General features: G+C 38.8%; 1 protein-coding gene across 1 annotated transcript; it reads right to left on the bottom strand.

Annotated features, from left to right (window-relative positions):
• Positions 1–532: 532 nt before the first annotated feature.
• On the bottom strand, positions 533–15,097 carry slc25a10b (solute carrier family 25 member 10b). The gene is made up of 11 exons (XM_032563251.1): positions 14,533–15,097; positions 10,201–10,320; positions 8,108–8,222; positions 7,939–7,987; positions 7,775–7,816; positions 7,652–7,695; positions 7,491–7,561; positions 5,574–5,666; positions 5,418–5,495; positions 4,821–4,877; positions 533–3,182 (listed from the first exon to the last, which is right to left on the bottom strand). The coding sequence occupies exons 1-11, from the start codon at positions 14,620–14,622 to the stop codon at positions 3,081–3,083; spliced, it is 861 nt and encodes a 286-aa protein (XP_032419142.1). The 5' UTR covers positions 14,623–15,097; the 3' UTR covers positions 533–3,080.
• Positions 15,098–16,060: the final 963 nt, after the last annotated feature.

Here is a 16,060-nt window from a genome sequence, read left to right as displayed (position 1 = left end):
GGACGAACAGTTTTCCTTTAATGGCAAGTAGTTTCTCCACTATTACCACATTTAGCCACAGAGGTGACAGAAGATGATAGAGGTGAAAGGTCACAGTCACTAATATGATGTATTAAAATCATAACGGATGGGTTGATTATGTTCATCTTGGCCAAAGAGCAGAATGCTCCCCAGATTTCATTAATCATTGCTCATGAACGTCACCAATTAACTGCCTCATGCCCACGGAGAGGCCACGAGTCTGGGAAGTAAGGCCTGAGATCAAGACGGTAGATGTGTGGACATTAAATCGCGCCCTGGCTCTGCCGAGACCAGAACCCTGAAGGTGAAGGCTGATTCACAACCCCAGCCAGCTGTGCTGCGCGACCTTGTAGCGGTGAGAAGCTGAAACTCTTAAAATGAATCACTTACCACCCCAAAGGGTCAGCAGCTGACTTATTAACTTCTTAGATTTATTTAGATAAAGAAAAACTGGTTTGATTTAGAGACACTCAAATAAAATCCCCAAAAGACTACAGTAAAAATCTGGAGACACAGTTTCAATTAGTCCTTTAATTCTCAAATTTATTAGTGAAAGATCTACAATATTAAAACTTACTGACCCATAACTGTCCCAACAGTTTCACTTCAGTGAATGTAAATACAGTAGATGACACAGGTTTCATCCTGAGATGAAGATAGGAAACCTCTCGGGTGCATAAAACAGGACAATTCACATGTAACAACACTGCCCCCTACAGGACAGATACCATAAGGCAGCAAGACTTGCGCAGGCACGGCTACAGAGGGCAAATATTCTTTACATCTTATACCTGATGAGTGAAAGAGACAGAAAAATATTTGCAACTGGATTCATCCACATTTTCAGTTTGAATATTTTGAATCTTAAATGTCATCCCTTAAGCAGGTCAGTCAGTGTTATATCAAGTTTTAAATACAGTGCATTTTAAAACCAATATTGCAGACTGAAAAAGAGCTGCCGTTTAAAGGGGCAGTATTATGTAGTTTGCAGGCACATAGTGCCACTTTATAGCACAATCAAGTAACTACGTTACCTTTAGTTGTTACAAAAATGCTCTATATATATATCGAGAATCACTTAATTCGACTTTGCAATATTACTCATTAAAATTGGGCTTTGTCTCTTTAAGAAGCTCCTGCTCTTTCTGACACTCTGCCTTTAGCAAGTCATCACAGCAATGTTCCTCTATTAAGCCTTTAACATTGTTCATAGGAGCACTGCTCTGTAAAGTAGTTTGTATAATGAGCTCAGCAGATGTGGAGTAGTTCCACCAAGTGTTTGCTAATTGCTGCTGGCTAGTCTGAAGGAGCTGACTCAGAAAGTCATGGAGGTGGGGGGCTCTGTGAGGCAGAGGCTCGACTGGAAACTGCAGCTCCAGAGAGGAGCTGCGTGTAAAAGGCAACATTCTGCAAGAGAAAGCGCTTTGCACCCTGAAATGGTTGCCGTGGGAGATTCAAAGATTTCTCTATCATACATGGAAGAATCAAGGCAGAACGCCAGGTTTGTTTTAGACGAGTGAATGCTATTATAACAGAGTGTAATGCTGAAAATTGTTGATTTTATGCAACACTGCCCCTTTAAACAGTATCCTAAGAATAGACAAAGAATGCTGTTAGGATCTTAGAGAAAATGTTTTTTGTATATTATCAGATGTCTTTATGCATTTCAGGCCTAGTCCACATGTAGTCAGATATCTGGGGTAAAAAAAAATATACCTTTTGGTCTTTCATCCACAGGAAAACTCAGTTTAATATCACTAAACATTTATGAACTCCAACCAAAGTGGACGAATAATGCGACAATAAATCCACATAATATAATTTGTTTGACATTACTCCCAATCAACACTGACTTATGTTTGCTTAACTTTATAATCTAGTACTTTATTTAAACATATTTCAACTTCCTGGCGCCTGTTTAATTCCCAACAGGACGTTGTGGTTGTTTTTAAGCAATCTGATTGGCTGACACAGGTTTTAGCTTTGTGCTACACTGCCCCCTATGGGTTTGACATGTTTAAAACGACAGCCAGCGGCAGCTTTGTGCAAGGTGATGTGGTTGAGAACTTTTCTAAAAACCAATCCCGTGTGCACAATATTAGTTTTTTTTAAACAATGTGGTGAAGATATTTGTTTTTAAAAAGACCCGGCTACATATGGAGAAAACCTCAGTTTTCTTTTAACTCGCTCTGTGTAAAAAGTGATCCAAACAAACTTGGTCCTCTCCGTTTTTAGACGTGATGTGAAATGTGACAGTGGAATGAATTAAGGAAGCAACGGAAAGAAATTAATTACAGTTTAATCAGCCAGTGTTTTCATTTTGTAAAAATATTAATGAGAAGGAAACAAAAAGAAAAAAATAATTTATATTGTATCAACACCGCTGTTTGCTCACTGATTGCAGAGTGAATATAAACGGGCGTCTTAGATTTATGGCTTTGTAAATCCATTATAGATTGGTCAGATGGGTACTGATAAAACTATGCTGTGTTTGTTTACAACTTCTGGATGATGTTGTGCTCTGTTGATAAAATCAAAATTGCTTTAGAGAACTGTAAACAACTACAGTTTGCAGTTATTCCTCACTTTGTGTCACTTCTGAAATTATCACAAACAACTAATAGATTAGGTTTTAGGTCAGATTAATAAACAGCACGTGATTTGGAATTAGCTGAAGTCAAAATTTTGCCTGCGACCAACATGTAATGTTAAACACATACGATCTGAACTCAGTTTCCACAACTACATCATGATTAAACAATAACAGTAATCTCTGACACTTGATTAACATTCTATTGATGTTATTAACCTCAATCCAGCAGCTCTGAATCTGTTTTTTTCCCCCATTTCTGATGTAAAAGACCAAAAGAACGACCAGAACTGTTGGTTTTCGATACCAGTCGTGTAAATCCACTTGTGGGATGGAGGTAGAGAAAAAATGAGAGGGAAAGCACCATGACAAACTGTTCAAGTCCCCCCTTCCCTTCTTTCCTTGTGAATAATGAGGAGCAGGATGAAGAAGGAGGACATGATTGGCGGAGACGGAGCCAAGGAGCGGCTCAGGAGATGATGCGAATGCCGAAGTACTTCTTGAGTTGCTCCAGGAAAACAAAGGTGAGAACTGTATGGGGAACCAAGCGGATCCCGGCTGGGACAAGACCCTGCAACAAAGTCCAAGGTTTTTAATTTCTACACGTTGATCTGATAATGGAAATAACTAACAACACTGACTGCAGCACACAGAACAGAGTAAACATTCAGTGTGAAATGACAGCAGCAAAACCAGCAATAACTTACACACACAGTTAGGTGTAGCGAACGTGTTCAAAAATTCACTCATTGCATTTAGATTTATTACACAGAATGTTCTCTTTCTTTTCATTTTGATTATTTTGGTTGTAGTAAATAAAACCCAAAATTCAGTTTCTCTAAGAATTAGAATATTACACAAGATCAATAAAAAAAAGCATCTTTAACACAGAAATTGTGTGTTATGGGCAGGTTAAAGCCTCAAACACATTAGGAAATCAGTGGAGTTGGTAGTTGTCCAGCACACAGTCACAAACTTTCTCCACAAGGAACATCTTTGCATAAGAAGCTGGATGTTCTCAGAGGGCTGTAGTTGAGCATATTAACAGAAAGTTGAGTGGAAGGATAAAGTGTCATAGAAAAGGCTGCATAAAGACAACCACAGCCTTGAACGGATTCATTTAAAAAGTTTGAAGAAGATCAATAATGTTTGGACTGTAGCTAGAGTTAGTGTTTCAAGAATCCAGGATGTGGACCACAACTGTCACGCTCCTTTTATCCCCTGACGACAAGCTTTATGGAGTTACTGATTTAATTCATCAGCAGGATTTGGCTTCCGCTCACACTGCCTAAACGATCTGCTGTAATGACCGTGGTATCAATGGCCACCTAATTATCTCAACCTAAACCACACAGAGGAGCTGTTTCACAGGCTGAATGCCTCCATGTCACATTGCATTTCAGCAGTAATTCAAGCAAACCAAATCCCGATCAACTACTGAGTGGACATACTGTGGAGCAATGTTGTCCTCAAGGCACACCACCGTGCATGTTTTAGATGTTTCCCTGCTTCAGCACACCTGATTTCAATTGATGTCTGACTAACAGGCCTTTCCTGAGCAGCAGTCATCTCTACTTCGGGTATGTTAAAGCAGAGAAACATCTGAAACATGCGGGGTGTGAGCCTCGAGGACAAGATTTAGGAAACACTGCTGTAGAGAGATGAAAGTACTTTACAGATGACCAACATTTGTGCATAATAAAACTCTTCTTTATCAGTCTGATGTAATGTTTTGTATTCTGAGAAAATTAATGTCACTTTTTGAACTGAATTAGTGAAATAAGTTACTTTTAATTTAACAATTAATTGATTGAGATGCATCTGAAATTCACATATGGAGATTCTGAAAACGGTTGAGATCTACACAAAAAAATAGCTTTTTCTGCATCAGTGTGGAAAAATAAAATCTCATTGCACAGTTCAACTTTTTAATACACTGATTAAAATTTTTATAAAAGGACTGATTTATGAAAGCACAATGAATAGAATAAAAGACTAATTTGAAGCCTTCTTATATATCAAAGCTGCTGAAAAAATGAAACAGCCACCATTTCAAAACGCTGACCTTTGTAGCTATTAAAAACACATCTAAAGTGAGATTCATAATGTATTTACATCAAATATTGCCACTATCATCCAGGTCTGAGTGATTTTCTATCTTTCTATAAATGAGACTAAATTGTGTAGGACTATTTTTTTCTTTTTTTACCTTATAAAATGCCAGTGGACCCAGTTTGGCTGTTTCCCGTAAGCAGTGCATTACTCCCTGCAGACATGGGGAGGAGAAATATTATTAAAGTGAGTTTAACATAGAATCCAGAAAAATTCTTCCAGAACAGGAACATTTAGTTTTTAGGATTACTTAGTCAGTGTGGAGGATTCATGACTTTTACAAATTTAGAGCACACTTAGAAAGTCCAGAGAATACTTACTTACACTTATTTAGCAACAGGGAGAACAGGGATTAGAACAAACTAAGAATGCAGAAAAACTGCCTTAGCAACTACATTTTAGACTCCTATTCTTCCAAACCAGAAAAGGAATTAGACCAGACTATACTAACTTATACTTATCTACCAACCCTGAATAGGAGTATCTAGTTTATTTACTTTGGATCAACATTATTAGCTTTTTCTTCTTTTGCTCTTTCCTTTGGTTTGTTATGTTGTTTGTATTTCCTTTTAATTCCTGTAAAGCACTTTGTATTGCCCTGTTGCTGAAAATGTGCTATACAAATAAAATTACCTATACCTTTAAACTGAAACCTGAACAAGCAGACAACAGAATAAAAGAGTGATTCACTTACTGTGTACTCTCCTTTTGAATTCATCAACCTGGTTTTGAGCACATCCAGAGGTTGACACAAGAACGTAGCGCAGCCTCCCTGTAGAGGAAAAAAAAAAAGGGATTAAGAAGAAGCTCTGCAAGCTGCATTAAATCAGTGGAAGAACTCAATTCTTACAGCTATGAAGCTGGAAAGGAAGTGTGTGAGTATATTGTCTCCCATCACGCCTGTTCCCAACACCAGCTGCTTGGCCTGGTCATAACACGCCAACTGCAAACAAAAATAAAATAAAAAATTATATATATATATATATATATGAACAATTTGGGAAATGTTAATTTTAAAATAGGTTTGTTCAACACTCCTTCACTTTGAGGCTCATTTAAATATAAATGTCCATGCATTTTGTTTTATTGCCAGCTTATTATATGAAAGGACGAAATCTCCAGCGCAGCCATTGTTTCTTAATATTGATTTTTTTTTGTCTGCCCTCCAGGAGGATTGTTAGATCAGAATATTATCTTATTTTTTCAAAAAAAAAACATAAATAAGTTAGTCTGATCCAAAACAAAAAAGAAGCTTTTGATATTTAAAGAAAGTCTACACCAGGCATGTCCAAAGTCCGGCCCGGGGGCCAATCATGGCCCGCGGTCAGATTTCATACGGCCCGCAGCTTCAGTCTTATAATGTATTATTTATGGCCCGCCTGCACTGTCAAACAGAATAAATAAATCATAAAACTTGAAACTGTAATTCCTCCTTTCACCAAATGGTGGCAGTACCACTTTAATACTATCAGTCTGCCTTCGTGCAGCGAACCCCTCTCCACTCATTTCTGCCATGGCCACTGCAAAGAAAACAAGTTAACAGTGAGGGCCGCCGCTTTCAAGAGAGATGGGAATTACAATACTTCTTCACTGAAAATCAAGGCAATTGTGCTTGTCTAATTTGTGAGACGGTTGCCTTGTTTAAGGATTTCAACGTAAAGAGACACTACCAGACTAAACATGCTAACACATACAACAAGCTAACAGGGAGTGACCGTGCTGAAAAAGTGAAGCAGCTCCAAGCTGCACTGGCATCACAACAGCAATTCTTCACGCAGGCCTGAGTCAAAAGAAAATACCACCAAAGCAAGCTACGAAGTGGCCATGTTAATAGCTAAACATGGCAAACCTTTTACTGAAGATACTTTTATCAAAGACTGTGTTATGAAAATGGTGGAGAACATTTGCCCTGAGAAGAAGCAAGAATTTGCGAATGTTTGCCTGGCACGTAACAGTGTGGCACGGAGAGTTGAGGACATGAAATTGAGTATTTTGAACGATAACATCTGTCACTATCAACAGTGAAGAGCCAAAAGAACATTTATGCACCTGGATTTATGGCACTTATTTTTTATTAAACTCTTGAGTAAGATTTGGTTATTACTGTTGATGTTATGAACCTGTAGATGTGACACAAACTATTACTTTCTGAAAGATATTGTAAATGACAAGAGCAAAATTAACTTGTTTTAAGATTTAATAATAATCAATCAATCAATCAAATTTTATTTGTATAGCACATTTCAGCAGCAAGGCATTTCAAAGTGCTTTACATCATAACAAACACAGAATCACAATGCAACTTTGCATTACTTATAACTCCTGTTTAAAAGGTTCTTGAGGCAAAGATATTTTTAAACTCATGTAAATTTAAGGTATTTCATACAGTTTGTTCAATGTTATCTGACTCTCCAGATATGAAAGAATTGCAGAATTTGTGTTTTTAGAGTTGTTCTCATCTGCCTGAGTGGCTTATATTTGGTTTTTTTGTCATTTGAAAGATAAAGATAATTGTGACAATGAAAATAGTTTTATAACAGAGTGTATTTGCATGAAACTTTTGTAGTTAAAAAATGTCCGAACAAACTATTGGCCCCCGGGCATCTTCACTTGATCAAATCTGGCCCTCTTTGCAAAAAGTTTGGACACCCCTGGTCTACACCTTTCTGTCTCTGCTGCGTCACTGTTTAGCTGCAGGAAACCATCGTTAATCACTTAGAAGAATATTTTGTGAAAACGTTAACATCTGATTTTTAATGCAACTTGCCTGCCCCACAGTGACCAGCGCCCCCCTGCCAGATGCCATGGAAACTCCTGAGAACAGCCTTCTTACACCCTCTGCATGAAAAAATAAAGACCAGACTTTGATTGCGATGCCAGATGATGCAAAACACAAAGTGAAAACTTGATTTCGTGCTCGTTATTTACCTTCTCTAAAGACTCTGTAGAGTCCATCAATAGCATGTTTATAGCTGCAAGCAAAGCACAAATACAGTGATAAATTACATGAACACCAATCTATACAGAGCATCGTTTAACCCCAACACTCACTTTCTTCTCTGTTCTGGTGGTAGCTTCACGTCATTTTGCATTCTAGAAGGGGAAGAAAAACTTTTTTTTCAGATCTCATTTATCTTTCCAGCTAATACCGCAATTCATGAGCAAAATATACACAAATGTTCTTGTTTAAAGGGAATGTTGTCATGTAGCTTTACCTGACATTCACCAAGTCTGATGGAGTCCCAACAAACCCACCAGTGAATCCTGTAGGCAGATAAAACGTGTTGGTAAACAGTCCTTCACAGGCGGCAACTGCACATTTGGGTCAGCGTGAAAGATGAGGAACGAATGTGTGTGTGTGTGCGTGCGCGTGTGTGTGCGTACCTCCAAATGCTCCCAGCAGGACCTTCTGGTAAAAAGGCATTGGTCCCTTGCCAGTGTTACCCACCATGTCTCTGACTGTCTCATAGATGGCAAATCTGGTGAGGGAGTAGGTAATCTGAAAAGCAGAAACATCAGCTCAGTCACTTTTTTTTTTTTCCAAACGAAGAAGTCTGAGCCCAAGTAAGCTAGCGATGCAACCTCAAGAAATCTGGAAGGAAGACAGATTATCTTAGCAATACAAAGCAGGTTTGCATGTTAGTGAAGCATCACGGTTGCTTACACCATTGTATTTATGTTCTTGGGTTAACACATGACCATGATAATCACATTTTAGTACATTAAATTCTATTTTTTTTTCATTTTAAAGAAAAGAAAATTACAAATTCTACTTTTTACGTCTTAAATAGAACAACGATAAACCTGCACCTCAACAAGCTCCAGCTTTTATCAGTCATATCTACTAAGTTAGATTATAATAGAGCAGCAATACAGACAAACCTAATAAAGTTATGTCATCTAACAAACTAGTACGTCTCCTTCAGTGGTGGCGTCACGAGGCCGCTAGGGGGCGCTGTAACCCCCACTGGATAAGTCAGTGCTGTACCTGGGTTGGTCTGTGTAGTCTCTGACAAATAAGAAAAGCATTTTAAAACGGAATAAATTCTGCTGTATTTGTCCAACTTGTAGCAATTATTCCACTGTTATTCTGAGGCACAGTGGTAGCAGAAATGTTTAGATTTAATTTAAAAGTGCAACAAAATTTAATCTGACTTGTACAAAATAAGCTGACTATAAAAGTAGTATCTCTGAAGAGGAGCGTTGAAACAACAGCACAACATAACTAGAGGCACCCTAAAAAAAGACAGGATAGATCGATGTTTTCAGGTTTTTTCTGACTCCACCATCTGAATATCCTAGCTCAAATCAAGGCTCATTGAACCAGCCAAACCTTTTCCAATCTGTCACTGTCGAATTTAGGTGTGTGAGCTTCACGGGGAATTTCCCTGCTCTTAGCTGATGAAAGTGGCACCCAGTGTGGTTTTCTGCTGCTGTAGCCCATCTATTTCAAGGCATTTTCCCCCCGCATCTCAAGCCAGTCTGCCCATTGTACTCCGACTTCAACGAGGCATTTTTGTCCAAACCATTGCTGCCCCGAACAAGAAGATCCGAACAAGAGGGAATGACCTCCTTTGTTCAACTTATTCCCAGTGCACTTGAGTGATGGTTATAAATGAAAACCCAAGTATAACAGCAGTTTCTGAGACACTGGTTTCAGTTTCGGTGTGGTTAAACTCCCCAAAAAGAAAGTCCCAGCAAAAACTTGCTGTGAAAAGCAGTTTGTTATATTGCCGACTTTATTGGTGACTGTTGAAGATTTGTGCTTGTGTGCTTTCAGAACCGTACAAATAAATGATCCCTTCATAGCATTGATTGTTCCTGCCTAAAATTACTGGTTTGTGGCAGCTTTTCATTACCATTACATGGTCTTGCGAGAAAAATAAAAGTTGAAATTGCTGTACAGGACTTTCCCTTTCCTTCTCCGTTTCTCATCAAGTTATAATCCCTCCTTACCTGAGAAGACCCTGCATCATCATCCTGCTGCTGGCCTCTGGTCTAATGTCTCCTCCCTGACCTTTTGCTCTTTCTATTGTGACAATAAAGATTTATTTTAAATTGGTGGAAAGAAACAGTGAGCACAAATTCTGAAAAAAAAAAAAATTAAAGAGGACTGGGTTTATTCCTGACATAAACTAACAAGCAAGGGATGTAAAATAGGAAACAATATTATTATTGTTGTTAATAAACTTAATATATGCTGGCATTAATTAATTAATCATCATTTTGCATATATCTGTATGCAGCAGCTTTACTCAACTTACACGATTTGTTTGAGAAAAAAAACTGCACCTTTTTTTGCCTCGTTAATGTAGCTATTTTTATTATTTTGCTAATGGCTTTTTTACACACTCAGACTGATTCAACAAATACATATGTAGATGTGAATTAAGGAACAAACTCTTCAACGCTGAAGTTGATGATCATGCACATAATTTTTTCAGATTCTGACAAAATTTAGCTTAAAACAAATCCACCTGTCGACACAGGGAGGCGGAGAGGCCACTGTAGAGAGCCAGCACCCCGTCATTCTTCACCACATGCACAGCCATCCCAACCATCCTCTTCTTCACTTCCTGCTGTGTCTGCAGGTGGACCTGAGAAAAAAAGAGAGAGCCATATGTTGAAAAAACTTAAAACCTCACACATCGACTTAGAGCTTAGATGCAGAACCCAAAAGGAGGAATGCACAGATTGATCAAAGGTATCTGAAAGCCTAATTTGATTCAAAATCAAATAGTTTTCTGAATTCAGCTGTTTTCTTTTAATGGTAAAACACCAAGATAAATCTTATTTTCCACGTTGTTCTTCATAAGGTGTTGCAACAATCTCTGCTTGTTGGAAGAGGGCCTCAGTGGTTTCAAAACATGACCTTTGTTCTTTGTTTTGATGACGACCTCAGATTAAAGGTCAATGACCTTTCTGAAACATTGCTGATCTCAGTAAACTGGTTTGTGTGTTTCGGTTCAACATTTAAATCACTGCAGCAGCTTCTGTCAAGCACTTCTTTTGTATCTGAACATTTTCAAGTCAGACATTTTAAGTTCGAAGTCAAGCTCCAACTTGTCTAGTTCAAAGTTCCTCACCAACTCTACTTTCACAACCTAAATTGGATGCTGATTTAGTTACATCTAGGCCTGTCACGATAGCAAATTTTGCTGAGCGATTAATTGTCTCAAAAAATTATTGCGATAAACGATAATATTGTCTGAAGACCTTTTTACACTGATTTAATGTAAATGACGTAATAATGAATGCAATTTCCTGCCAAAGAGAGATACACTTTATTTTCAAAATAATATTTAACACTGGAGCTGATAAACACAATAAACAAAACAACCAAAAACAAAATGGATTCTCAGTCTCCATTAACAAAAAATGTACTTGATAAAAATTAAACAACATAAAGCCAAAGTGGAAATAAATACTGCATTCAACCAAAAGAGTGCAGATTATGAAGTCTGTATACTATGTTGCCCTTCAGTAATAATTAGATTTAAATAGAGAAAATGGGCACATCGACTACCTGATGCAATAATTCACACTACATGATTTTTTGCTCCTATTTTTCCCCTTAAGACAATCTTAGACCTTTGGTCTTTCTAAGATTGTGTGGTTTGTTACGGTAGATCGTCCTTGCTGCTCCGATCTAAATCAGGGTTTTCCCCGACTGGGATCGTTAACGCAGCCTGTTGAATGTGACAGGCAGCCAATCAGAAAGCGCGGATTCTCCTCCGTGTTTTCTGAGGGGAAATTACGTCGGGGAATCCCAAACAGCTGACACGGCGCAACCCGAAGTCCAGCCGACGTGGAAACAACATTAATGTTTATTCAACATGCAAAGAATATAGAAATGACAAGAGGAGGAGTTGGAGCGAAATTGCTACCGCAGTTGATAAACCCGGTAACTTTTCAGCTGTTCTTCGTTAACGTGACGTAAATAGGTTATAATGATTTTCATTCAGTCAGGACTTTAGCTGACACTAGCCACATGCATTGCAGGTAGATTGTAGTAAAGCATTGATTAATGCCTGGTTTTAAAATTAGTTCACTGGACTTGTAGCCATTATTTTGTGCCCATTGTTGGAAACCACACGGCAGGAACGAACCCGATCGAACCGTTATACCTAGGATTTCTGTCGGCTAATGTGCGGTCTGTCAGGTTTTAAAATGGGCCGACAGCTCTAAGATCGTGTAGTGTGCGCTGGGCTTTACACTAAGGAAATGAGGAAGGGAGGAGTCAGTGGAGAGCACCGGAGTTGAGCCTTTTTTCATTCGGTGTCATCAACAGAAAGAGAAAAAGGCCGGAAGAGACGATAATGCCGATAATTGAAATGACGTCGATAGTTTTAATTTATCGTATGATTAATCGATTTATCGTTTATCACAGGCCTAGTTACATCTACTGAACAACATGTTGCAAAAGTGTCTCAAGATACAAAATAATGAGGAAACACATTGGCCACAGAACCACATTGGTAACAGAGATTTTGCAAATCTAATGTTTTCAGATTTTGGACCAAAGTTAAGTCATCAAATTCAGAAATCAAATATGACTTCTGGCATAATTTATTACCCACATTAGCAATCCATCACCCTGTGGAGTTGCAGTAGAGGAGACAATAAGTTGTTGTTAGTTTTTCAGCCCACAAATGCAAGTTATTAGGATTCTGTTGCAAAACATACAAGCGAATCTTGGTTAACATGGTGCTGCACTCAGTTTCTTCTTCTTGTGTCTTTCTTTAAAAAAAGAGTTTTATGGAGGTAATTTGAAGCCACCTGGATTGTTAAAGCTTCACTTGCCAGACTGAAAACATGCAAGGAGAACAAAAAAAGTAGGAAAAGCAGGAAGGTACAGAATGACTAAGCAATATCTTGATCACCAACTTCACTTAATTTCAATTCAAATATAAAGAGAATCTGATTTAAAGAAACCACTGAAAAAAGTATCTCTGAAAAAAGTCAAGTTCTTCCTCCGTTTCCTCACTAGAGAAAAATCTGTTAATGTCACAACTATAAAGATTAATTCGGTAAAATTCGATCAGGGCTCAAATCAAGCTGTTAAATTGATACATTTTGAGAGGGAAATTTATTTTTGAAGGAAAATTAATTAGATAGTGTTTTAAATAAATCAATCAACATGATTATTTTATAACCATTTTATAAAAAAAAAAAAAGAGAGAAAGTTACAATTTAAAGCAAGACAGCATCAGAACTGGTCCCATCCTTAATAAATGTTTTATGTCAGTGTTTGTGCTGTTGGCAAACCGCTTTGTAACTTTAAAAACTAAAACAGATGAGGTCAAACCTGTGTTTGCTTATTTTCCAAATCCGGTTCTATGTTGGCATGAAAGCAAACATGACTATGTGGTCTTTGCACTGCCGTAACTGGACTTTTCAGCAATGTGGAAATAGCACACTACAGCAAAGTGCAAAGTGCACTTTTTTTCTATTCTGGGACCTGATTCTGTTTTCACTGAATAATGTCTTTAAACTAACTAGCTGTCAGAATAATTGTCACAACAAAATGTTATTCGCTCTTAGAAATCAAGCCGTTAAAGCCGGCTGAAGGAAATAAAAAGCCTTTTAAGAGTCTTGACCTTGAAATTGAACACTGTACTGGCCTTAAAACTGGATTGTGAACATTTTGATTATTACATAGATTTTTACTTGAACTCTTGAGAACACAGCAGTGACGTTTACATTTGATGGAAGATGAATTAAAGCTGTCTCACACTAATCCCAGAGTTAAACATGAAAAACACTTTGCAGAAAGACATTCCTAATGATAAGAGCTGTTCAGTACTGACTTTTCATAAATAGGCAATTAATGGTAACCCAGTGTCAAAAACAGCAAGTTATAAATTTCATAATCTCAGCCAGCTGACCTGCAGTGCACACAGCAGCAGGTAGGGGAGGGGCAGTAACGTCTTAGTCCACTCTCCAAACTAGACGACATCTAGCAACTAGAAGGGAGTTTTACCAAGGTTCTGATAAGTTTTGGATTTAAAGCAACTAAAATGTTGAGTGATGGGAGGCTCAGTTGGTAAATGACCTGTACTTGTAGAGAACTTTATCAAGTCCACATGAACCTGAAAGCACTTCACACTCCATTCAGTCACACACACATTCACGTGCTGAGTGTAGTGTGTCGTAGAGCTCTCTCCTCCCCATTCCCTGTCCAGTTACTGCTAAATAAAGGCCTCTAGTGCCTAAAAACAAAAATAAAAATAAACCTAACATTTTCTATTACACAGTTCCTAACGGTTTTCATGCTCTCCTTCTTTCTTAAAATAATGAACATTTACATTTCTGAAGCATGTGCTTTGTGTGTAAAACCCTGCTTTGCCACTTGCAAGTAACAAGTAAGGGCAAGTAAGGCCTTTCAGAGAGCCCTTCAACTGCAGTCTGGTCTTTACCTTTCCTCCCTGTATAATTACACAACACATGATTTCCTGAGCGCCACAAACTTTATTTGAGTCATGTGCAAAAGTCTCTAGAGAAATTAAAGAAGATTTAGGTATAGATTAACAGGACTACTGTGTCTGGGAAACTTTGGGTTGAACTATGACCTAGATTCAACTTTGAACATGCTACCTAACACAGACAAATTCTGCCAACTTAAGATCTCAGGACGTTTACAGTAATCTCTTTAGTCTAGCAGGGCACTGTGTGAAACCTGCGAGACGTGAGGTTTGGTGAAACACGCCGACTTGTGCAAGAACAGCTGGAACCAGCTGTGCCCTGGTGTTAAGGCCTGCACTCTCCTTCACCCCCCGGCTCTGTGGGAGAACTACTGCGCCCCTCACCTTGACGAGATCCAGAGGATGGGTGCAGCACGCGGCTCCGCAGGAGGCCAGCCCCCCGAAATACCACCGCGACATCCGTTTCTCAGTCATGATAACGCCGGCTCCTCTCCCGACCTCCTTCCCCAGCGCTGGGTTCCCTCCGCCCGGCTCGCCACGGCCCTCCGTCCGCCTGCAAGTGCGTGGCTCTGCTCGGACCTGGAGCTTCCAGCGGCTACAACAAGCGAGTGTAACCCACGGGACAGCCTCGTTAATCTTCAAACATAGCGATAAAGGAGAGCGGGGACTTTCACGTCGCGAGACCAGCGTGCACGCGAGAGCTCGTTGGAGCTACGATGTCGCGGCGCGGCAGGAAGCAGCTGTGACACTGAGGGAGAGAGAGAGAGAGAGGAGCCCAGCCAATTGTCAGTGCGGACGGAGGAGCTGCCTACCCGCTCGGTGGGGAGGCTGAACGCTGAAGGTCAGCAACGTAGTGTGACAATGCAGAAAATTTCTGCACACAATAGGCTCGTGTACTCCTGTTTCCCCACTTTTAGCTGTCATGTGCTTTTAAAGCGACACTCACCCTCTCCGATGCGATGCGGGTGATAAATGGGAACACTGTCCCTTTAAGAGGACAACCGTTCCCAGGAGAACAGACAGTAACACTGAAAAACGGGGTCGGTGGTGTTTAGTGCTCAGCTTTCTTTGCGGGAGCATGTGGTTTTACTGTGTAACTAGATTAACGCTGCCCGTCTTTTAAAAGTTGAAATCCGCGTCCATAAAAATAAATACTAATGTTTTTGATAGTTTCATTTTGTTAAATTTAACTTGATGAAAAAATGTCAGCATAGTAAATGGTATGAAGAAGATTAAAATTACAATATAAGACAGAAAGAAAGCAGTTGATTGAGGGGTATGTTGATTGTTTAATGTAAAGTTTTAGTCAGACGTTTTGAGACTAATTGTTCAGTTTGTTATTCTTCCCGGATGTCCTTGATGGTTTTCCTTGGAAATTAATGTTTGTTTTTAATTGCTTTCTTTTGATCCACCTTTCTCTCTTTTACCTTTGTGAGCGACAGAATAATTACAATGTATGAGTTGTCAGACCAGGTTGCTAAGTTGTTGTCTTTATTTTCCTAAGTGATTTCATATCTTGAGTAAAAAATGTATGCAGCAGTGCTTAGAAGTCATAATTGGTGGAATGCCTTATGAAAACAGAGTATGAAAGTAGTTATAATGTCCAGTAAACACAACTAAATATAATAAATAAGTGACTTTAGTAAACTTTTAAAAATGTTCTACAAATTATAAAACACTGGCAGGTAAAGAGTGGTTCCTTTTGAGAGGCTGGCTTGATGAAGAGTTGTCAAAGTGATTGATAAGTGGTCGATCAGCTTCTGTTCTGAAACGTTTGCAGACATAAAAAGCTTTTTTGAGTTGGAACTCAATTACATTGACCATGTTAGTCTTAATCTATATAAAATATGTTTCCTGAACATTTGAATGAGACCCAGAATCAGTGTGCTTTTATTTCTCACTGTTTTCAATG

Source organism: Xiphophorus hellerii, chromosome 5, assembly GCF_003331165.1.
Source record: "Xiphophorus hellerii strain 12219 chromosome 5, Xiphophorus_hellerii-4.1, whole genome shotgun sequence".
Taxonomy (NCBI): Eukaryota; Metazoa; Chordata; class Actinopteri; order Cyprinodontiformes; family Poeciliidae; genus Xiphophorus; species Xiphophorus hellerii.
This window is presented reverse-complemented; position numbering and strand designations above follow the sequence as displayed.